Source organism: Semicossyphus pulcher, unplaced genomic scaffold (assembly GCF_022749685.1).
Source record: "Semicossyphus pulcher isolate SPU_LCO1_2020_fin unplaced genomic scaffold, fSemPul1.0.p SCAF_23, whole genome shotgun sequence".
Classification (NCBI taxonomy): domain Eukaryota; kingdom Metazoa; phylum Chordata; class Actinopteri; order Labriformes; family Labridae; genus Semicossyphus; species Semicossyphus pulcher.
Window position 1 is genome coordinate 481,677 of NW_027211697.1, and position 22,096 is coordinate 503,772.

A 22,096-nucleotide genomic window follows, 5' to 3' on the forward strand; every position below is an offset into this window, starting at 1 on the left:
GAGCCTTTGCTACATCAGGGAGAGATAGCATCATAAGAGTTAGGACTTATGGCAACAATAAGCTGTGGTACTCCACTCATGAAGGTATGGCTTAGAGTGAACTCCCTCTCTCTCTCTCTCTCTCTCTCTCTGTATTGTGCCATATTTGTGCTGCCTTTCCTAGAAGGCAGTCGTCCCTCATGCACTGCTGGAATAGTGTTGAGAACATTCAGTGACACATACACACACCCTCCCTTGTCCTTGGCTCTCACTCTCTCTTTGCTCTTTCACACACATGTACACACTTGCTAACTCTCCCCCTCTCTCACGTGCCCTTACGCTGACATGTTCATCAGAGACGGTCAGTTTTCATAAGGTCCCCGGCAGGCTTGCATTACCTGGAACTGTTGATGCAGTGAGCCATGTGAACTTGGAACTGGAAACAGATGTTAAACTCTGTAGCTAAGTCACTTTGGCTGCCATGTCAGTGCAGACTCTCACCTATGGGATTATCAGTGTGTGCGTGGGAGGCGGGCGTATGTGTATCTTTCAGATCAAGAGAGAGCCGTTTCCTGGATGACACATTCAGGAGTTTATTGCGTTTCACATAAACCAAAGGATTTCAGAGATGTTTCCTCCTCGTTTCCACCAAATGCTCTCATGTGTCCTTTGTCGTGCTGCTTGTCTTGGCCGTAATCCTCGACACAAGACTTTGGTTAACACTTGACTGATTTGACTTGTTTCAGTTACTCTCCTAATGCAGCTATACTCTGCTGACAATAACAGGTGCTTCTCTGTTTCTTATTGTTATATTCACGATGTATATAGATCGGAAGGAATTCAACCATTAGTACACATAAAACCCCTAATCGGATATCTGGATCATCTAAGACGTGACGCCATATTTTCCCTGCATCCTCCCCCTGCTATTTAAACAGAAGCCTTTTTAATCACAACACGGATGCTTTTGTAGAATTATTTATGCTATTTTTTACTGTCCTTTATGTCTTAAATGCAGACTGAGATGTGTTTTGACATAAGGTTAGCCAAAAGCCATGAAAGCTTTTGCTCCTTAAAGCTGTTTTGTAAAATCCTGTGTAGCTCCTTCTTTGAGTATTCTTGTGAAGCCAAAGTTTCGCCAAGTCGCGGATTTGAGCACGGACCAAAGATGTGTTTTTTTTAAATAAGCTTTCCTAAGAAGAAATGACCCCAAAGCAGACAGAAAGACAGATCCCCCCGTTTATATTAGACTCTTTTCACACCAACTTTTCTTTAAACTTGAATGTCAAATACAAAGACATCCTCATGTATACATTGTACACCTTATTTTAATGTAGACGACCTTTTAGACATCTGAGACCATAGATAGGCTTTGTAAATATAATTTTTTAGAGTACTGTCTGCTCCACAACCCCACGCAATAACAAGCCTGAAGACTTAAACCCTCTCACCGTGAAAGGCCTTGACGAGTCACTGCACAGTCAGCCCTGTCCCCTGCTCAGAAGCAGGTCTTTGTTTTTTCTACTGCAGCTGCAGGCAGCTCACAGCTACATGTATGAAAAGGAAAAAAAAAAAAATCAAACTGCGGATGTTGTTGCTCTGTATTAAGCTTGTTTGTATTCTGCATGGTACCTTTTTATGTAATGTGTGTATAGTTAATTGCACTATTGTTTTTGACTAACTTGGAAGTGCAATAAAGACTATAAATACTGTATGTAATTAATAAAACACAGCACCGTTTTACCAGATTGTCTCTGTCGTACCGTTGTTCAGCCTCAGCCGTCATTTCCTCTCTTTCATTACCACAAAATGTGCTTTGACTAGTGAAGCAGTGTAAGACTATTGTTTTCAACCAGGCACATTTTTATAAAAGGCTGAAGTTTGGCGCCAGAGGCTGAGCTGAGAGCGACCTCCCCCCCCCCAAAGCTTTCCTGGTTAAAAACAATAGCTGGTTGAGCAAGCGTTGCTAAGTGCCTTTACGTTCCCCTGTGGTAATGAGCCTTAACTGAGCTAGATGAACAGCCACCACTTCACAGCAGCTCCAGGTGAAGGAAAACGGTGCTTTATCATTCTGTAGTAGCGTTTGGTTTGATGGATGGAAAGTAAAAAGACGATTTTGTCCTCAAATAACATCAGGAACATTTCAAATAACAAATAAAAAAAACATGTTTATTCATCATTTTAAACCGGTCCAACAAGAAAAGCACTGCATAACTGTATATTCATTTTAAACCATACAGACGCTATTGAACCAGCTTTTTTTTTAAGTATATTTACAGGCATAGAAATGAAGTGAATATTTCTCTATGGTAGGTGACAAATGCTGTTAAAATATCAATGCAGTTTATACGGTATGCTAGGTGTTTTAGCATCATTTCTGGCTGCAGCCCAACTTCTACTTGACATTCTTGTTGGTCGTGTACGGTGGCAACTAATGAGTAATGTGTATCAGCAGCAGACAGTAGAGAGCAACCTGCCAGAAATGTGTGAGGCAACACAAATTCACCTACTCCCTTTTTGTCAAGGTAACCATCTGTAGGTGGTGGACAATTTACTGTAAAACACCTGAAAGAAAACCTTAAGTGCTGTACTGAGTGTGAAAATAGACCAAAACAAGGCAACAGGTTGTCTTACATAAGAAAAAACAGGGAAACAAATAGGCTGTTAAGGGGAGAAAGGAACAATTAATGACATTTATAGATGTTCCGCTTTCTACAAAGACCTGCAGGAAAGAAGTACTCTTACTGGACATCAGATAAGGGTTGCTGTATTTAAACTGGGTTTGAGAATCTCCAGGATGTCACACTAAACAAATGCATGCTATCAACAAGCCAATAAATATTTTTGTCAGAGAAGCAGCTATAGCCAAATGCCTGTCTGTTTTGGGACACCTACAAGTCGGAGAAATATTTCGAAAGGAGACAGGACATAGGTTAAGTTAGAATGAACTAGCTAAGCGTGTATGCACGCAGGATTGTAGTTGAGATAGGAGACAAAAAGCCCGCTCATTGTTCTTGCGTGCCCCAGGAGATGTAGTCGGGCCGCGTGGCCGCGCTGTACTCATCCACCAGCTGCTGCACCACCTCACGAGAGTTGTCCAGCTCATCAAAGTTGTCCTTGAATATGTCCTCTTTGCGGAACTGCTCCAGGAAGGCCTCACGCTTACGCAGTTTGTCGTACTGCCGGCACGTCCGCTCGAACAGCTGCGGGACAGCCACAGAGAAGGAACCGAAAATGAATCACAGACACCGAAAAGGGGATCGTTTTCAGGTTATTGTTCTCTAAACAATACTTGAACTCTTTCAGTTTCTTTTTCATTGACTCGTAACTTCACTGAAACTTAATGCGATCACTCAAATTTCCAATACGAAGAGAAAAATGTTACATTTTGGCGTCTGAATTCGACCGTCAACAAAAGCTTTTTAAATCAAAATAGGTAATTTAATGGCTTCACAGCTCATGTTTTAAAAACAGGAAAGGTTGGGAAAAAATCCCCCAAACATTTAGTTTCAATTGTCTAATTTAGCAGGATCACAATGCATAACTTATTTTCTCTGGAATTCCCCTCAAACTGCTGCTGTTGAGGTTCAACTTTAGTTTTCAGACAACGGAAATCCTCGAGTATTGACTCAGAGCAAACGCAGACAGAGGTCTCTACTGTACACACACTGGTGGAGAATGCAACTGAACAGGCTGTGCTGACATAACTCTAAGACGAGCACTTACGGAGGAGATGCTCGTGTGGTTGGCCATCATCAGGCCGCTGACTCGGTGGGCCGAGGGCAGGTACGGGGACTTCCTGGACAAAGCCACCTGGATGCTGGCGGGACCCCAAGGGATGAAGCTGGCGAGTTTACGCTCCCGGATTCTTTGGAGGCTTTTGTGCACCTACAGTCGAGGCAGTAAGCACTGGTTTGAATACTCTTCAAACGTGTTGGAGGTCATGAGAGCAGAGATAGTGTGAGCTCTTACCTGTGTGGGGTCGACCTCTCCCTGGATGATATTAAGGATGGCGATGTAGCAGTGGCTCGGCTGCCTCTCTCTTCCTGTGGACACCATCACGTTCTTGGGTTGCAGAAGCCTCCTCATCACATCCAGCACTGTGGTTTTCCGCACACTAGCAACCTAAAGCACAGAGTCATAAGTTTTATTCAGTCCTAATAAACCAAAAACTTCAAGTTACAAGAATAGAAAGCAGATTTTATTTAGTTTACAGAAATGTTTCTCTATCCCTGCTCTGAACTCACCGACTGGTCGGTAGTGAGCGGTGTGTATCCAGTCATAAGGAAGTGGAGGCGGGGTGTGGGGATGAGGGATGCAATCAGGCCAATAAGGTCGTTGTTCATGTAGCCTGGGTAGCGCAGGGTGGTTGTGCTTGCAGACATGATGGTGGAAACCTGTGGGTATGAAGGTTCATTAGACACAGAGCTTTATACTAACTATCATCAGGTAGCTGCTTACAAGTAGGAGGAGTCAGGCTGAAGTGATATTTCTAGTTCTACACAACGTTCAATATGTCATCAGGAAGATAATTTTATCACAACATGCACAAAAAGATTAATTTGTGAGTCTAAAAGTAACTTTGACAAAAGCTGGAAACATGAGCTGTTGTGAGTCTTCACAGTCCCGTCAGCAGCAACCTGAACAGTTACACTATTTGTGCAATTGATGCACTTTTTGGGAGTCTTGTGACTCTTGCTCTTTAGCTGGGTCTGATTATCTTGTGGTGAGTTGAAGATTCAGAACACTGATCTTAGCTCCCTGTTTATGTTTGCTGACAAACTAATCGGGTCACAAGAGGTGTAGTAACAGGAGAATACTAAAGAGTTTACTGATTATACTTTGTTCAGTCTGTAGAGAGCACCAGCTATCAGGCTAACTCAATAAACTAGATTATTAAACTGGAAACCAGTTCTCTACTTTGTAGCCAAATCCATCGCGCCCTAAAAAAAACATAAAATCAAATCTTCATGTGTGTCTCCTGTCAAGCAGATTGACACTATTTGGAAACTCGTTTCTAAGAAAGCTGAAATCCGGTCTGACGTTTAACTGACTCGCCAAACTAGTTTGTGAATCTTGTAATTTTTGTAGTGAGCGACTGGTGTGTCGTACAGTCTGTCTTGACGTTTGTCATTGTTTAAACAGAAAGCTAAACTGAAACGTGCTGACTGACGAGCTGCGACAGACAGCCGGGGGAGGATGAGCCTGTAGCACAGTATCTCACTCACCAGCTGATTGATCTGGGAGAACGAGGGGTTCTGGATGTGCAGCCTGTCTGTGGCTATGCGATTTAGAGCTGTGTTATCCAACACCACCTGAAACACACACAGGGCAATTATTAAACAAATAAAGAGGAAACAGAAAGGTAGAGATTTCCTCCAGCACAACAACAGGGTGAAAGTCAATACAGTGCTGACTGTGATGTTGCCGAGTGAGAGGGTATCGGAGTAAAACACAGTCAAGGAAGCTCTTAAGGAGCAGCACAGTGTGCTGTTGTTAGGAGAGCTGAAAAGACACACTGTACAGTTGCAACAGGGGGACCAATTCTTGGGCAGATTCTGTTAGGCCTCCGGCTAATTTAATTAGCATTAGGGCCTCATGCAAGACCCTGGAGGAAGTGGTATTAGAGAGGAAACACCATTAGACTGTCGGAGCATCTCAGACTAATACAATCAGCAGTTTAAGTCGGGGATTTATTAAGTTTGATTTGTAATGCCTGAGTGCTGGCACTGCAGTTTGCCTCTTTATTAGTCTGCTACACAAGCACTGCAGCGTAGTGAGGCGTTCAACAAGTTCAGAAAAAAGAAATCGATAAACTACGACTAAATAAATCCGACAAACTACTAGCTGGTCCAACTATCAATTCAGAGCTTAGAGGATGAAGTAACAATCTGTGTAGTCGTATTTGGGGGGATATTCCTTGAATGGCTAAAACAACATTTAACAAGCCTCGCTGTTACGCGTGCCCACACACTGCAGTGTGGATTCCTGCTATAAAACACAGCTTTATGGCATTTTGTATGCTGCCTGTGAGACTTTAAGTTTATCCTTTAAAGAGTTTCCTGTCTTTGATGCCTGACATCACAGGTCAACATTTGTTCTGACCCCTGCCATTTACGTCAGAAAAAACAAGGTGTAATTTATTTAACAGTCTTACATCATATCATAACTTTATTGGCCACTTCACTGAACACTTTTTTATGCAGCAGGGCAGTAGAACACTTTTGCTAGCGAGTTGTGTTCTGACTTTTTGACAACCAGTGCTTGTAAGGAAACATGTCATTTTTATGCCATCTTGTGAGGTAACATCAACAACAGAAAGCAACATCCGACTGACAAGCGCTGCTGCTCACCACGCAGTCGGCGTTCTGGGTGAGCCTCTTCAGCGTGAGCAGCGAGTTGTACGGCTGGACGACCACGTCACTCATCTCATCCTGGTTTGGGAACACGGAGTAAGTCTGCACCAGCTTTTTCGGGTACCTGGAGAACAGATAATGTAGATTTAATTCACCAGAAAAATGTCAACCTCTAATCAGTTGTGCGGGAATGTTTTGATGCGTGTTTGCGGACCTGTCATTGAGCTTCTCCAGCAGATACGATCCCAGGCCCGAGCCCGTCCCCCCTGCGATGGAGTGACACAGGACGAATCCCTGCAAAGACAAAGTGTTACTGATTACTCACAGTTCAAATTCACAGCATGTGCCACGTGTGTGTGTGTGTGAAGCTTACTGTAAACTCTACTGATGCAGAGAGCTGGATGTGTGTGGGTGAGCGAATGCCTCTCCTCCTCTGCAGTTATATAAATGGGAGTGCAGCCCCACCTCGCAAATAGGCTCCCTCACCCCCAAAGACATCCCTGTAATACCTGCCTTCTACGCTCGCCCGGCTATTATCACCAGACTTTCTACACGCCACACCCTGCCAACATACACACGCTCACGGCAGCTCAGCCCACCTTCCATTCCAACGCACACATGAGTGCACACATTAAATAATAATGTGGGGTCATAATGTGAATGACTTACAGAATTGCAGGCCTTAGAGAGGAAATGTGAGTGTTGTTTTATGGGAGGCTGGCAGCTAAAGAAAGTTCAGCAGAAAAAAAGAGGCTTAAAATAATAGTGAGGCATGGCTGGGGCTTTGCTAGTTTGAAGATGAAAGGCACTGGCAGTGCTTTAACACAGTTCCTATCGAGTCATTCATTTCTTGTAGCAGTTTACCACAACAAAGACACAAGCAACTTTTGTTGTGGTAAAGATTGGTTTAGTACGTCAAGGGTTCCCTGATGCTATTCAAACCATGGATGGATTATTTAACAGGCCTTTTGGGCAAGGTTTGGGGGCCAACTGAAGTACACCTGCAATATGTGACTGAAATACCCCTTTCTCACCGAATCTAGTGCGTTGGCGCAGGTTTTTCAGACCCAGGAAGACCTGCTTATAGATGCCGATTGTCTCTTTTCCCATTGTCAGTGAAGTATACTCCTTTCGGTCTCTTTTCTGCTGAGTCACCGTCTGACGTCACAAACGCGCCCGAAACAGGGTTAGTAAACGGTGAGGATGTTACGGTGGTTAGGTCTTTTTTTGTATCAAATACTCATTTAGTGTGTTTAACAAACTCGGCGCAGACAAATTTGGAACGATGTTCGAGCACTGCTGGGACTGAGACGGGCAGAATTTGTTGCTGAGATGACAAGGAGTCGCAGAAGTTACTGACGGAGCATCGCATCGCGCCGCAAAGGTGGTGGAGATTAGCGTGTCTACACGGGTTTTGTGTTCCCATCAATGCCGATCGGAGCCAAGGTGATAATTACCCGAGTGTACTGCAGAGTCATTTGACCTGGGTCTGAATGCTGATTGTAACCTTTCCCACTAAGCAAAATAGCTGTGTGTTAGCAGGTTTTTTGACCAGTGGGAAAGCGGCTAAAGTGACCTCAAAGACATGCAAAGTGACCACAAAGAGATGTAAAACGAGAAACAAATGAGCACAAGGACATTATAAGACATTGCAGAATCGTTTGAAGATGATTTTGGACTTGCACCTACACAAGAGTGAGAGGCCTTTTACACCTCAGTGTTCAGAGAGCTATAAACCATCCATGCTTTAGAAAAAAGCCCTGTTTTACAGGTTTAAACTGAAATCTAATTAACTACAAACCACAAATATTCTACTATTTTCCTACATGTTTGAAAGTGTTAGACGTCTCTCTTGGGTGTGGTAAGAGACTGTGCTATGTAATATCTCTATAAACAGCAATATGACATTACTTTTAATCAGTTTTTTAAATTCCACACGACAAAAAAACCCAAATCCCTTCTAGCCCTGAGGGACAGCTGGTATGTGATAAATGTTAGACTTGCCTCCAGACTGTCACTGCCATCTGCCTCCCGGTCAATGATGTCAAAAATGTCTTCTTGGATTTTTTTGCCCTTGAGGGGGGGGAAAAAAGCAACAGTGGAATTTTAAATGCATTGCATTTTTGTTTCTTTAACTAGGATTCACTGTGTGGGACTAAAGAGAAAAATATTTTCAAGTAATCACCTGTGAATATCCACTAGCCCAGTTATTCCCAGCACCTCCACCATGCTCTGACAGATAGATGTTCTCGGGGTTGTACAGGTTTGCATAGGGAGAGTTGAGGATGGAGTGGATCACTCTTGGTTCCAGATCGAGGAGGACTGCTCGAGGGATGTAGTGCTCATCGTCAGCCTGTTGAGTTTTATGAATAACCTGGGGTTAACTGGTGATGCTGCATACAGTCTGCAGGTTACTATGCCCTTGCGGGGCCTTGATTACTTCAGTTTACGCTACAACCACTCCCTCTGGTGGCAAAAAATGTTGTTGCACTGAGGCGAACAAGCATCACCCGAGAAAGACTGAACATAAACAGTATATATGCATCAAATACTTTCCTTTGTGAGAGATAATAAAGTGTAGCAGTGATTGCATGATAGAAGAACAATTACCTGATAGAAGAACACATCCTTTCTGTCAGTCCCCTCAGTTGCAAACTCCTCAACAATCCCCTCTGGACTGATGCCATGCTCTGCACACAGCTGCTTCCAAAACTCAAAGCCGACTGCAAATCAAGAGGAGGAGCAGGTTAGCAAAACGTTCACTTTATGTCACGTTAAGTAGTCATTTATGACATTACATACATGTTTTAAAAAATAGTTAACACGTCAGTTGTCCTAGCATCCAGTGTGAACAGAATGACAAGGCAATGGTAGCTGACGTTGACTTCTATTAAGTTTAATTTGCTATCCAGATACCTCATTAGCCACAAATCAGGTAAGATAGCTTATACTGATGTCTTCACTTGTTCTGTTATATTGCGAGCCTAGCTAGACTTGATGCTAGCACTTAGCCAGAGTCGTCACACAGCAGTAAACCTGACAGATCTTCTTCGCTAGCTAACATACATGCTTAGCAACGTTATCGAAACTGGGGGATGCTAGTAGCAATTTCAGCTGCGCCTGCAACGTACTTTGATTTCCGCACTGTCCAAGTTGGAGCGTTATGATTTCCCGCGGCATGTTCAGTCTTCAGTTGCTCCTTATTTAGCTAGCCCGCTAGCTGTTTGCTAGCTAAATAATACATGAAAGGTAGCCTGCTGACCAAACCGTTGCACCACCAGCCCGCTGGTTCCCGCGTTCGGTTATGACGTCATTTTCCTGCGACATCGCGGAACCTGAACGCAACCAACGCCGTTTGAATGAAGTTATTGAGCAAGCTACTGTTTATGTTATGTTTAGTCTGCTGCACGTCAAACTAAACAGTTTCATTATCTCAGATTGGATGAGTTCGGGAGATTATTATGTCGGTTCAACGTTAAGACAATGTTTAAGGTCATTTAAAATGTATTGAGCATGAATACAGCATTTTAAAAATGTCTATACCGTCGAATTTACCTTCTAACTTAAGCAACTGTTTGCTAAAGGGAGTGAGAGCAGACAAATAATTGACGAGCTAAGCAGAAACAGATAACTTGTGTTTTCAACAGTGGCTTAGCGTAAAGATAATAATTTTTAACCAGCGGTCTTTTCTGGCAAGGATATTCCTAATCAGGAATATAATATATCAATGACTATTAGTAATACAAAACTATCTTCAACTACAAGTAATTATATCTGGCTATGTGTGTATGTGGAGTAAACTAGCACGTCTGTGTATTGCAGCAAGACAAGGTCCAGACAGCTCAAGTTGCAGTGACAAGGTTTAACAGCTGGAGCTGTGTCTGCTGCCCCAGTTTTAAGAGTTGTTGCTGCTATTCCTGCAGCAATACCTGAGGCGTGAATGTCATAAGAGGGCCATTGACAACCTTAATAGAGAGGGGAAGAGGCTTGGACAGCCAACAGAGACTTGAAACCTCAATGCCCCCTCCTTTATATCCACAACTGTCCTCAGTGGGTTTGGGTTCTCACACCTAAAGTGGGTGTTATCTAATTTTCTTCATGGGTTTGAATCAAATCAATTCTTATCAAAGTTACTTGTTTATCTGTATGGTTTCCAAAATACCTCATCAAAAGCGACACTGACCCAAGCAGGAAGGTTCTTGGTCTCTCATTAGGATGTGATTATTTGATTTTATTAGAGAAATACATAATTAAAGTTTTTTTCGCTTTAAAGCAACACACCAAACACAAGTACTTTTTTATGTGAATGAAATGTATTTATTTATGTAAGACCAGTAACACTATAAGACTATTTACAATAATCTATTAAAAACTTGTATTCATGGAAATACTTAATTTTTATTGGTGTTTTCTTTTTTCCCGAAGGTTAATGCATGAACTCTGTGTGAAAGGTATTGTATTTCGTTATTATATATGTTCGTTTTTAAAAAAAATAAAATAATAACATGTTTTAAACTTTTCTGCACACAACGAATCTTATGCATTTTATTTTGGAGTAATTTACCGGAAGTTAATTTAACTGCGTGCCCACGCCCCATGCACATTGAACACAGTAAAATTGAATACCGCCATCTACTGTACTTAAGTATGCCAACTCATATATTAGATTAACTGACACATTTAAAATAGAAAATCCTATCAAGATGTACAAATTCTTTGCCTCTACAACCCCAAATCACTACCATCAAGGTGGCAACCTTCCTCTGGTCTGAGCAAAATTCTCAATCTCTGGTTTTAATATCCGGCCGGCTGCGTTAGTTTGAATGTTTTATTTAGATTTTCTTTACCGGAAGTACTAGCATGCAAATATTTTTTGCTTTGACACGACGCAGTGTGTTATAATACTTTGGTGCCCCCACCTTTATGTTTTTTACTTACTTACTTATTTATTTATTCATTTAATTTACATATTGACTTTAATTAACATGGCTAGTAGAGTTACAGTCATATGGTCACGTCAATATATGTTTATATATATATATATATATTACATTATTAATTTTATATAATACATTTTTGCATAATAGTTTACAATTTAACAATGTATTCAAGCATGTATCATGTTTACGGTAATAATCTTAAAAAATATATTTTAGTAATGGAGCCGATTTTAATAATCCTTTCCTGCGGTCTCTGCTTCTGCTTTTACATTAATGCCGTATACAGTAACGTCGAACACCGCCCTCTAGTGGCGACAGTCAGTAACTACAATTAAAGGCCAGTGTCTAGTTAAGTTAGACACAATAGTATTGTATCACTTCCGGTTATACCATTCAAAGTAAAACCTTTACAACGGACTGTAGTTACATATTGTGACCACAAGAGGGTGCTAAAGATGAATGGGAAATACGAGATCGTCGATTCTTTCTGTTAACGAGACCTCAAATCTCATACAAGACCAAAGCCAGAGCCAGACACGTTTGAATACTAAATATCCACACTTTCCTTCTAAATATGTGTACAAATAAGACAAAAACAAACATTTTAACTTTAAGTCTTTTTTTTTAATTAGAAATCTGTTGCATGTACATGCCATAAGTTGGCGAACTTGTGTTTCTGATTTGATGACATTTTAAATAATTCATATTTATAATATAAATAAGCGTATAAAGTATTGAAACTCCATCTTTTTCTACATAAACCAAATACATTTCAAATCGAATTCGACCGAGCTGTATCAGAAAAAAAAACATTTTAAAACTGTTTTTGTTTGATGCAAAACCATATGAATATATGAAGGGTTGAACAAGAAAACTTGTAATGAAATGTGTACATAAATATTTACCAAAAAAGAGCTATTTAATGTGTCGTTGTGTACAGTAAACATAAAATCCAATTTCACTTGAACGCAGCATGACACAGGGGCTCGTGCGCGTTGTGATTGGGCAGCTGACAGAAAAACAGCTTACGCCATATTGTCAGCTTCCGAAGACAGCGCTAAATTCCTTCAAAATGACAAAATAGTGAGTGTCATCTTATTTCCAAATATGTTCACGTTGTCCTTGATAATGTGTAGATTTTGCTGTAGTCATACGTTTATTGTGAGAAGCAAACACAATGATTGAGCTGGCGTCGCTAGTTGTTAGCTTAGAAACTCATTAGCATAGAGCTGTTAGCCGATGTTGTGATCGGAGCTGCTCCGTGGCGCTGTGGTGCTCCTCATCAGGCTGTTTACCTGTATCCACTTAAGTCTTTATTTTCCAGGCTTACTTCACCGACAGTAAACGCAAAAATGGACCACACCGGGGCAATGGAAGGCGTACCCGTGAAGGATTGTTCTGCTACGCAGGGGTCTGGTGTCTGCCTGCGAAGTCGACCATGCTCTACCGAGAGAGACGGTCAGGTGCGGGCTGTCAAAGCTGCTCTGCAGTCCAGGTTGGGGCCCTACGAGCCTGTCCTGACCTACCTACAGTCCGTCCTCCTGTGGGAAAGACCCTTTCAATGTGTGCTTCTCTACATTGTGGTCAACGTTGTGTTCTGGTGAGTTTCAGTTAATGTTAGTTAGACTTAGAACATTTAATGAAAAACTTGCACCGTTTCTTTGGGTTGTTTATGTCAGTGTTAAAGCTCTCTAGATCCAGACAATACAGAGACTGTTTGGTCGTTGGGTGAAAGCCAACCGGACTGCAAGCAGCTGGGGATTTTACACAATGCAAATGTTTCACCTGTCAATTCAAGACAGCACAGATGGCCGGCGAGTGGTACTATTTATAGACACGCGCTTCACAAAGCTCTACTTTAACTCTCATTTTACTCCTCAACAAACCGTTTTCTCTATCATTTAAACATTGTGGTGCCGTGGATTATCTGCTTCAACAGCTGTATTGTTTCTGAGGTCAATCTGCTAGTTACAAGGAAAATAAATTTTTAGTTTGGAATTAGTAAAACAAATTTGTATGGCCTTAAATGTAAAGCGCATGTCAGTGAATATTAGTTTATATATATACAGCATTGATTTACCAAGTTAAATTACATTTGCTCTGCCTTAACATTAGGTCAGTCATTTACTGAATATGTACTTAACACCACATGTTTGAAGAAACTAGAGAATGGGACAAGTTTTAGCTAAATTAGGTGACCTTGATATGGCTGTATTGTGAGACTCACTGACCTGGGACAGAAAGAGAGAGAGAGCTGGGCTGCCTGACCTGCTTGTGGAGCTCAGGCATTCAGCCTTTATTTGATCAGACCACTGGGCACGTCCTGTCTCCCTTTAAGTGTGCTTCAGCGCGCACTCAGGCTAGTGTCTGCCCAAAGAGATGCATTCATCAGCTATTCTAATGCATGAAGTGACTGATGATCAAGCGTTAGATGGAATAGGGAGGCAATATGGGCGACCTGTGTGACAGAAGGTATAGACAAAGCTTAAACAAAGAACAGGTAACACCATAACGCAATGAAATGCAAGTGCATATAGGTGCTGTAGAGTTTAAAGATTTGTTAATGGGAGTCTTTCATGTTATGTATTCTGTTATTGTAAAAGTGCACCTATTGCGTGTGTACATATGCATTTTAAAGTACTGCAGCATCTAATCACTCTCCTACCCTAAATACTAATACACCTCCTTCTTCCAACAAATTCTTTGTTGTGTTAATCTGCAGCTGCTGATTTGCAGGATCATGCAACATTGCAGTAAACACATTTTCACAAGTCTTGTGATCTGAAAGCAGAGCGACACTCGCGGTTTTACATTTGTTTGTATAGTGAAATTATTGTAGATTTAGAGCCAGCAGCTACAACTTTTATTAATCATCACTTTCCAGATTGTTCAACTGTACATGTAATTACATCATGTAACAGCAGCGCCTTCAGGTTTGAGAGGGAAAAAACAAACATACTATTTTTAACTCATTTTTGTGTCATCCTTCCTGTTTAATTCCGAGTTATAAATAATGTGTATAACAAACAGCAGAGGTTGGCATCACGTCCTCTTCTTCTTTGTTCCGACTCAAGAAAACAGTAATCACTAAGAGCGTTGTGATTTCATGTACCAAACGGTTGGACTGTGACTCTTTGTTTTTTGTTTACTCCAGGGGTAACAGGCATTAGGAGTGCTTTGTTTCTGCTTTCTGCTCATGTGTTTGCCCCCTCCTCCAGGTTCTTCGCCCTGACCTCACTGCGCCTGCTGTTCCTGCTAGCTTCTGGTCTTGCTGTGGCTGTCTGTGTTGATACATGGAGGAATAAGATCTGGCCGGAGATTAAAGGTATTTATGGACACTATTCCTATCATTCTAACAGTCTCTGACATGATCTGTATTTATCTTTAACTTTGACCGTTTTGTTCGTTCCTTCTTGTAACTTTATATAATCACCCAGTTTAACTGTGATTGCAACAATTGTACTTTGTCAGAATAGATATGACACCTGTCAGCAACCTTTTACTCTGGACTTTACACATGATATATGTAGATCCCCCCTCAGAGTACAGTTGAACTAAACCTGATTTTTAACGTGTGACTTCTCACATGCAAAGTGTCTCTCTGTCTCCACAGTCAGGCACCAAGATGAATCCGAAAACGAGAGGTGTGTCACTGTAACAAGAAAATATCCACTTGAAGATAATGCCAACAATAATAATTGTATAAGGGGAAGACTGATAAAGGTGTTTATTTTCTTTATATTTGCAGCTGGGGTCTGGTGCAGCCCGGCATCCTCAGTGTGCCTGAACTGTGCCACCACATCGCTGAGGCCTGGGTCAGTGCAGCGGTGCTCACATCCAGTGTGGTGCAGTACAAACGACAAAACCCTGGCAAGGTGAGCACCACACACACACTCTGAAACTCGTCTTAAAAATCCATCCTTTCCTATTATAATAATTGAGTAAATGTCATATTATTGTTTGCATTGTAAACATGCACCATAGTCAATACACATTGCAGGTGCTGACTTGCTTGTATGTGTTCGCTCTGCGTCAGTTCTGCTTCATGACCTGTGGAGTGTTCACCTGTCTGGCTGTGATTGGACGCTATATTCCTGGACTGGTGCTCTCCTACTCTGCTGGTGAGTCCCACACGTTTAACCTGTCCAAACTACTGATCCAGGATCCTTCACAGGCACAGGTTGGCAGGGAAGCTCATCCTCACTGTTCCTATTAAAAATGCAAAGGTGTGACACTCGATCTATGGGGCCCCTGTACCAGTGAGGTGATTAAAGCCAGGATGAGACACACACAAAGAAGGAGTGAGGGGTGGAAAGGAAGCAAGCAGAGAGCTCAGGAGGTCATGCTGAGACCGGGCTAATCTCCTAACCTCCGACCAGTGCAGGCTGCAGAGCTGGGGAGGCCAGAGCTGCCAAGGTCCTCCGCTGTGACGTCTGAAACAATCCACAGCAGCTTGTACACTCCATGTTAACTCCCTGCTGCTCCCTCTGCCTCTCTTAGTGTGAAGTGAAGCTTACACAAGCTTGTACCTACTTGCAGTGATGAGACGGAACAAAAATGCACACTGCCTATGTTTTATCATGTTCCTCCTTTTTTATAAGTAGTAATCTTTTCCTCTCCTCTAGTGTTGGCGACTCTGCTGGCCCCTCTGGGAGCCTACCACAGGATCTTTCAGCATGTGTGTGTGAAGCTGGAGCCGGCCCTGCAGCGGCTGGACTTCAGTGTTCGTGGATACATGATGTCAAAGCCAATCGATAATCAGTGTAAGTGGATTTTAAAATTTTTGAACAACTTAACTCTTAACAAACAAATGTAACATTAAGAATACCTTTACAGGAATACCATGTAACAACTTGATCTTTGTTTTCACTGCATAAAACATAAGTGACGAATGATTAAGTGGCAGCTTTCCCTCCTCCGTCTAGACGAGCTTCTCCTGTGAGTGCAGTATTCATGAGTTGTTCATTTGTTTGTTAACAGTCCTGCGGAGGCCGATACACGGTGCAGCCTCAGGTGAAGCCAGTGACAGCGAGGAGGAGCTGGCTGCTTTCTGCCCAACGGTGAGTCTGTCTTTTTATATATCTGTTATTCTGCTGACATTGATGTAAGTGAGCATGGTTACCTTACTGCTGTTTGTCTGTCTTCTTTTTTTTCTTTATGTGAAAATCCATGTGTGTGATTTAAATCTTTTGAACTGTGCTCTAAGAGTAGTTGTAAGAACAAGCTGCACTCGGGGCTCCTTAAAGGTTAACTGTCGCTGAACATAACCGTTTTTGTGTGTGTGTGTGTGTGTGTGTGTGTGTGTGTGTGAGAGACACATGTCAAAACTTGTTTTTTTAACATGACATGACAGTTAACGCTTCTAAACGTCATTTATGGAGCGTCAATACCCGTGCCTAATTGTTTATTCTATGAGAAAATGTGCTGTTTAGCATTTAAAGCAGCTTAAAGTGAACGCACTTAGTGTGAAAGAGAAAGTATTCATATAAAGAGTTCACCACAAACCTGCTCTTATTTCTGAACGGGGTTAGATACAGTAATACATCTGAGCAACTTCCTGCTGAGGTGAAGAACTTCACACAACATGCTCAGCCTGTTTGTTTTTGTCTTACAGAGGTTGTTTGTGTCAGTGTTTGCGTGTGTGCAAAGTAAAGCCTGCAGAATGTATGAGTGTAATAGCATGAGTGTATAAATATAATTTGACTAACATTTAAAAAAAGACAAAGCACAGCTAGGAAAGTATTTAACCTTTTCCATCTGCTGTCTTTCCTAGTTCGATGATGCTGTTGTTGCGAAAGAACTCGCTCTGACCGACTCAGAGCATTCTGATGCTGAGGTGTCCTACACTGATAATGGAACATTTAACCTATCACGTGGCCAGACGCCACTCACAGAGGGCTCTGAGGGTAAGTATGCAGGTGCTGCAGATTTCCTTTTCCTGTCTTGTCTGTTGTGTTCTTGTTTCTCACACTTTCCTTGTTTGTAAGATCTTGACAGACACAGTGACGCTGAAGAATCCTTTGCTCAAGACCTCCCAGACTTCCCCTCCATAAACCCTGATGCCACTCTGATGGATGATGATGACGACACAAGCATAGGTTTACCGAGTCTGGGTCCGTCTGGGCTGGCTAGTCACCGGGCTTCAGTGCTGGATGTAGATTCTCATCTAGATTCAGACCAAGAGGATCTGGATGCAGAGCTTTCTCTCAGCGGCCTGCCACCTGCCGTTGATTTTTCCGGAGACCTCGCCGGAGTCATCGCTAGTAACATGATCCAGGCAGCACTGGCTGGGGCGATGCAACCCCGGCGTCCTGCCCAGCGCAGAGAAGGCCCTCCCAGGGCCAGGGCTCACCGGAGTTACCGCAAGCAGTCCAGCTCTGAGCTGGACACAGACTTGGACGTAGAGGATTTTGAAATGCTGGATCAGTCAGAACTGAACCAGATGGATCCCATTGGAGGAGGGGGTTCTAGACGGGGAGAGAGCCAGGGGTCTAACTTCTTGTCAAGCTTTCTGGGTAAACCACAGTAAGGCTTGTGTGAGTGTGTGTACATGCTGAGGTGCGAGTGTGTGTTGTGAGAGATGACTTAGGTTCCAGCAGCCCTGCTTCTGATTAGCATCAGTTTATCACTGTGAAGTTCTTTATTTTTTCTATCTTTTCAGACTCTTTTTCTCCTGAACTTTGAAACACTGATCATCCAGAAAACGTTTACTTTGTAGGCTGAGCAATAGGAAGTGCAACAACTTAAATACAACACGTTCACACATCTAAGAAACCAGCATTATTGAGCCTCATCCCAGTCTTGTAATGTTACGCACCCATAAGTTACAGGGGTACTAGATTAAGAACAATAGTGGCCATACATCTTTTGTACCTGGAGGTCTACACATACAGGGCTATTTAACAAGGGACCAAATATGACATTCCTGTTGGTTGAACTGAGCCATGTTGCTGTGATAATGACATCATGAAACGTTCACACATTTTAAACAGCAGTTCATGTCGCTGTTGATATGACTGCTTCGCTGTCCCTTCAAATAACACATGGCTGTGATCCTTCATTAGGATTCATTAAATGTTACAGTTATACATGAATAATTTAATGTTCTGTAAACAGCTTCTGTGGGTTTAGACAGCCTTCTATAATAGAGATAAATCGTCTTTCCTCTACTTCATCTTTCCATATGAAGACAATTTTGGGAGCTTGTTTTGCTTTGGTTTTTTTTTTCAAGAATGATACATTACAGTCTTAAGATACCGGACGCAGAGGAACACTTGATGTTTTGTTTGTTGTTGCCCCAGGGCTCAGATTATTTTTAATTTTCTGCCCTTTAACTACAAATCAAAAACATATTGTGTCCATGTTCAATACCTTGGATGAGCCCACAGCTTTGTGTGTGTGTGTGTGTGTGTGTTTATTTTCATTTCAAAATTATATTTAAACAAGTTTCTTTTCATCTTTTATCCTGTTTGTATCTTATGTAGTTAACATGCTGAACTTTTTAAGAGAAAAATCAAATGTTCCTCAGTTCATGGATTTTTGCTATTTTAATGGGGAATATGTTTACAAGTAAATTGGGTAAATAAAGTTCTCCCTGTATCATTTTTTAAAAGTGTTAGTATGTAAAGGTTTAAAGTGGCTTTTTTTGTGCAGGTCAGCCTGATCTCCCTGTGGAGGTTCAACCATGTCAGTATGTCAAAACTTAACAGTTAAAATAGCACTTATAACTTAAAAAAAGCCACAGTTTAGATTTATTGAAATGGCAATATCAAATAGCCTAAAAATGCTGGGTTTTAAAGGAGGAAATCAAAGCTATAGCACTATAGAAAAAACTGCTGAAACCACATTCATGGAGATGAAGTAGAAAAAATGTGCACTGATAGGAAATTGCTGGGATTTGGAAGTCTCAGTTTAACCAGAATGTTGCTCATTGCTGCTCCATGAAGAGTCAGTTCCTCAGTATGAGTGATCTGTAGTCAGTTTGACAATGTAATGTGCAAAGTAGTGTATTTTCTTCTCTGTATCTGGTTTTGATATGTTTTGATGTGCAAATCGTATTGAATAAAATGTTTGCAATTAATTCTGTCTACGGTGTTATTTTGTGTGAAAGGAGCTGAAAGATGTAAATTTATCTCAGATAACAAATTAGCAACAAAAGCCATTGACTTTTAAACACTTGCAGTATATAAAGCACTAGTGTTGTGGATCTTTATTTTTTTAAATAATACATTTAATTTATGTTTGTCTATTGCCCCACATATTGCATTGGTTTGTAGTTTACTTCCATCGCCTCATTTAATAAAAATCTTAAGAGGATTTAGTAAAATGTTGTAGGACTGGACCATGAAATACTGTTTGTGAGACCAGCCAAAGCCACAGAGGTATCACTCAGGTCTTCTTTCTTGACATCGTAATGTTTATTTAAAAAAAAGAAGTTAGCCATAAAAAATCAACGCAGAGTAATTACTTTATGACAAATGGATATCGACTAAGAGCCTTTCACATGCAGGGGTAAAATGTTTTTAAGATTAATATCAACGGGGATAAGCTCATCCGCGATGGCTCTCCACGCCAAACTCACAGAGTCTGTGAGATATTTCTACATCTCTAAATATATACGATCTTTCCGGTGACGTATATTTCGCGCGAAACTTGGTTTTTGGAAGCTGAAAGTGGGGATTAGAAATGAGTAAAAAAGATAACGGTAAGAGTAAACTTTAAGTCACGACATCCTTCTCTATACCACGCTGGTTTGCGTATCTGACAGTTGTATGTAGCGAATGACGAACGTTAGATTTCAAAGATAATAGGTTAGAAAGTCGAGCTAAGGAGCTAGCGGCTAACATTAGCTAACATCACATCACATACATACATAACAAACCTAATAAGCTCGCTAAGATGAGCTCAGGGCTTTGAAACTTCTTTATGTAAGGATACTCCGAATACTTAATGATACATTTTTTATAATTCACCATCTGTGGGTTGTTTTGCATTATGTTACACGGAATATGACTTAATCGTTCAACAGTGGTAAAAGTGTGTTAAACCCACCAAGACCCATGATGACGTATAACACTTTAACACATATAGTGATACTCCTGTGAACCTAATACGTATAAAATTAAAACATGTATACAAAAAAACTAGCTGTCATTTCTAGCTATATTTGAGGTTGATTCGGTTTAATGTGTTGAATTCAAGTACCATTTTGCAATATTTTATTTAACGCTTATATGATCAGATACCCTGCTGTCGTCCACAGGAGCCACGCTCATCCTCTCATATCTGAATGAGAAGAACCGTCCCTACAGTGCTCAGGATGTCTTCTGTAATTTACAGAAGCAGCATGGGTTGGGCAAAACGGTGAGATAAAACCCTTTTCATAAAATATGCAGTAGCATGTAGCCTATAATAAATAATTCATGGCATGTTTGTAATTCATTAGGCGGTGGTGAAGGCCATGGAGCTGCTGGCGCTGGAGGGCAAAATTAAGGAGAAAATATATGGGAAGCAAAAGATTTATTTTGCCGATCAGGTGAGTCAATTCATCTGAAATGCTGTCCTACTGGGGTAAGAAAGTAACACATGCACAAACTGCTATTCATAATTATCTGCTGAACTCTTCCACAGGCTCAATTCAAAGATGTGAATGATGCAGACCTGAAGGCCATGGACAGTCAGATCTCTGAGCTCAGTGCAGGGGTGCAGTCCCTCACCCAGAGCTGCAGACAGCTAGACGCAGGTGGAGTTCACAACTGATCTACGCAAGTTTACATTGCAGCAAGATATTTTAATTTTGCACTATTGTAGGCCACCATTGTTTTCAATAAGATTCCACTTGAATGAAGGGACCTTGTTTTTCAGAGCTTAAGGAGCTAAACAGTTCCCTGACAACAGAGGAAATTGAGTCAGAGATCCAAGAGCTGAAAGCTGAGTGTTCTGGGTATGGAGCACGCCTGGAGAAGATAAAGTCAGCCACAAATCACGTCACACCGGAAGACAAAGAGAAGGTTGGGAACCCTTTTTTGGGTTTTTTTCCGTTTGTTTTTGCTGTACAGTATAGTAGCACCTTGCTCATAATATTTGAATTTACAGGTCTGCAAAGAGCGGGATGTTTACGTGAAAGAATGGAAAAAGAGGAAGAGATTGGTAATGTGCAAAGATCTGTGACAATTTGCTGTTGTTCTGTGTGATGCATTACAGTAAATAATTTTTTTTTCTCTATGTTAATGGTATCATTTTACTACTTTTTTTAACATTTAAGTTTGTAAATATTAAATTAAAATGTTAAATGTAAAAAAAAAAAGCAACATGTTTTTCCTATTAGTGCTAGTATTACAGCGGTAAACAAAAAGGGAGATATTAAAGGACTTGTGTTGAGAAGACTTTTCATAATTCAAGTAAAACACAAGTGAATTCCTAAACTTGGTTGTGCTTTGTTTCTTTCAGGCGTCCGACATGATGAACGCAATCCTGGAAGGGTATCCCAAGAGCAAAAAGGACCTCCTGGTGAGTGAAGGCACCTCGTTAACCCACTTTCAGAACTCAACTTCCTGCTTCCACCTGCAAATTTTTCTTGTGCGACTGTTCTTTTCTGCAGTATTAATGAATAACACACCTGTTGTCGCCCTCACAGGATGAAGTTGGAGTGGAGACTGATGAGGACTGTAAGGTTGTTGTTCCAAGCACTTGATAGAATAAGAAAACACCTCTTCATGCCCTGCATTAATGTTAGCCTGTACAGTGCTTAGCTAAGAATATATTATTAAATACCAGAATGTCTGAGCCCAGCCCATCCTTTATTTATAGCCTTTCTGTTGA

At 41.3% G+C, this 22,096-nt stretch overlaps 3 protein-coding genes across 3 annotated transcripts; 2 read left to right on the plus strand and 1 right to left on the minus strand.

Annotated features, from left to right (window-relative positions):
* Positions 1–2,127: 2,127 nt before the first annotated feature.
* Positions 2,128–9,605, minus strand: tubg1 (tubulin, gamma 1). Its single transcript, XM_069674243.1, has 11 exons — positions 9,467–9,605; positions 8,946–9,058; positions 8,521–8,688; positions 8,340–8,408; positions 6,550–6,629; positions 6,333–6,459; positions 5,208–5,294; positions 4,227–4,376; positions 3,952–4,104; positions 3,706–3,867; positions 2,128–3,182 (listed from the first exon to the last, which is right to left on the minus strand). Exons 1-11 carry the CDS (start codon positions 9,513–9,515, stop codon positions 2,985–2,987), a joined length of 1,356 nt encoding a protein of 451 aa, XP_069530344.1. The 5' UTR covers positions 9,516–9,605; the 3' UTR covers positions 2,128–2,984.
* A 2,693-nt stretch (positions 9,606–12,298) lies between these two features.
* Positions 12,299–19,337, plus strand: retreg3 (reticulophagy regulator family member 3). Its single transcript, XM_069674357.1, has 10 exons — positions 12,299–12,358; positions 12,600–12,875; positions 14,494–14,600; positions 14,889–14,919; positions 15,024–15,150; positions 15,312–15,396; positions 15,901–16,038; positions 16,256–16,335; positions 17,049–17,181; positions 17,263–19,337. The coding sequence occupies exons 2-10, from the start codon at positions 12,628–12,630 to the stop codon at positions 17,802–17,804; spliced, it is 1,491 nt and encodes a 496-aa protein (XP_069530458.1). The 5' UTR covers positions 12,299–12,358; positions 12,600–12,627; the 3' UTR covers positions 17,805–19,337.
* Positions 19,338–19,908: 571 nt separating this feature from the next.
* psmc3ip (PSMC3 interacting protein) lies at positions 19,909–22,028 on the plus strand. Its single transcript, XM_069674759.1, has 8 exons — positions 19,909–19,979; positions 20,538–20,638; positions 20,721–20,810; positions 20,906–21,017; positions 21,140–21,285; positions 21,371–21,424; positions 21,725–21,784; positions 21,912–22,028. The coding sequence occupies exons 1-8, from the start codon at positions 19,961–19,963 to the stop codon at positions 21,966–21,968; spliced, it is 639 nt and encodes a 212-aa protein (XP_069530860.1). The 5' UTR covers positions 19,909–19,960; the 3' UTR covers positions 21,969–22,028.
* The last annotated feature ends 68 nt before the right edge of the window (positions 22,029–22,096 follow it).

Bases quoted from the DNA above. Each gene is read 5' to 3' on its own strand.
- tubg1 (XM_069674243.1), bottom strand. From the start codon at position 9,515: ATGCCGCGGGAAATCATAACGCTCCAACTTGGACAGTGCGGAAATCAA. The intron at 6,460-6,549 runs GTCCGCAAACAC...TCTGTTCTCCAG, and splicing joins CTGGAGAAGCTCAATGACAG to GTACCCGAAAAAGCTGGTGC. The intron at 5,295-6,332 runs GTGAGCAGCAGC...TGTGTGTTTCAG, and splicing joins CCCAGAACGCCGACTGCGTG to GTGGTGTTGGATAACACAGC.
- retreg3 (XM_069674357.1), top strand. From the start codon at position 12,628: ATGGACCACACCGGGGCAATGGAAGGCGTACCCGTGAAGGATTGTTCT. The intron at 14,601-14,888 runs GTATTTATGGAC...CTGTCTCCACAG, and splicing joins GATCTGGCCGGAGATTAAAG to TCAGGCACCAAGATGAATCC. The intron at 16,336-17,048 runs GTGAGTCTGTCT...TGTCTTTCCTAG, and splicing joins TGGCTGCTTTCTGCCCAACG to TTCGATGATGCTGTTGTTGC.
- psmc3ip (XM_069674759.1), top strand. The intron at 20,811-20,905 runs GTGAGTCAATTC...ACTCTTCCACAG, and splicing joins AGATTTATTTTGCCGATCAG to GCTCAATTCAAAGATGTGAA. The intron at 21,425-21,724 runs GTAATGTGCAAA...TGTTTCTTTCAG, and splicing joins GGAAAAAGAGGAAGAGATTG to GCGTCCGACATGATGAACGC.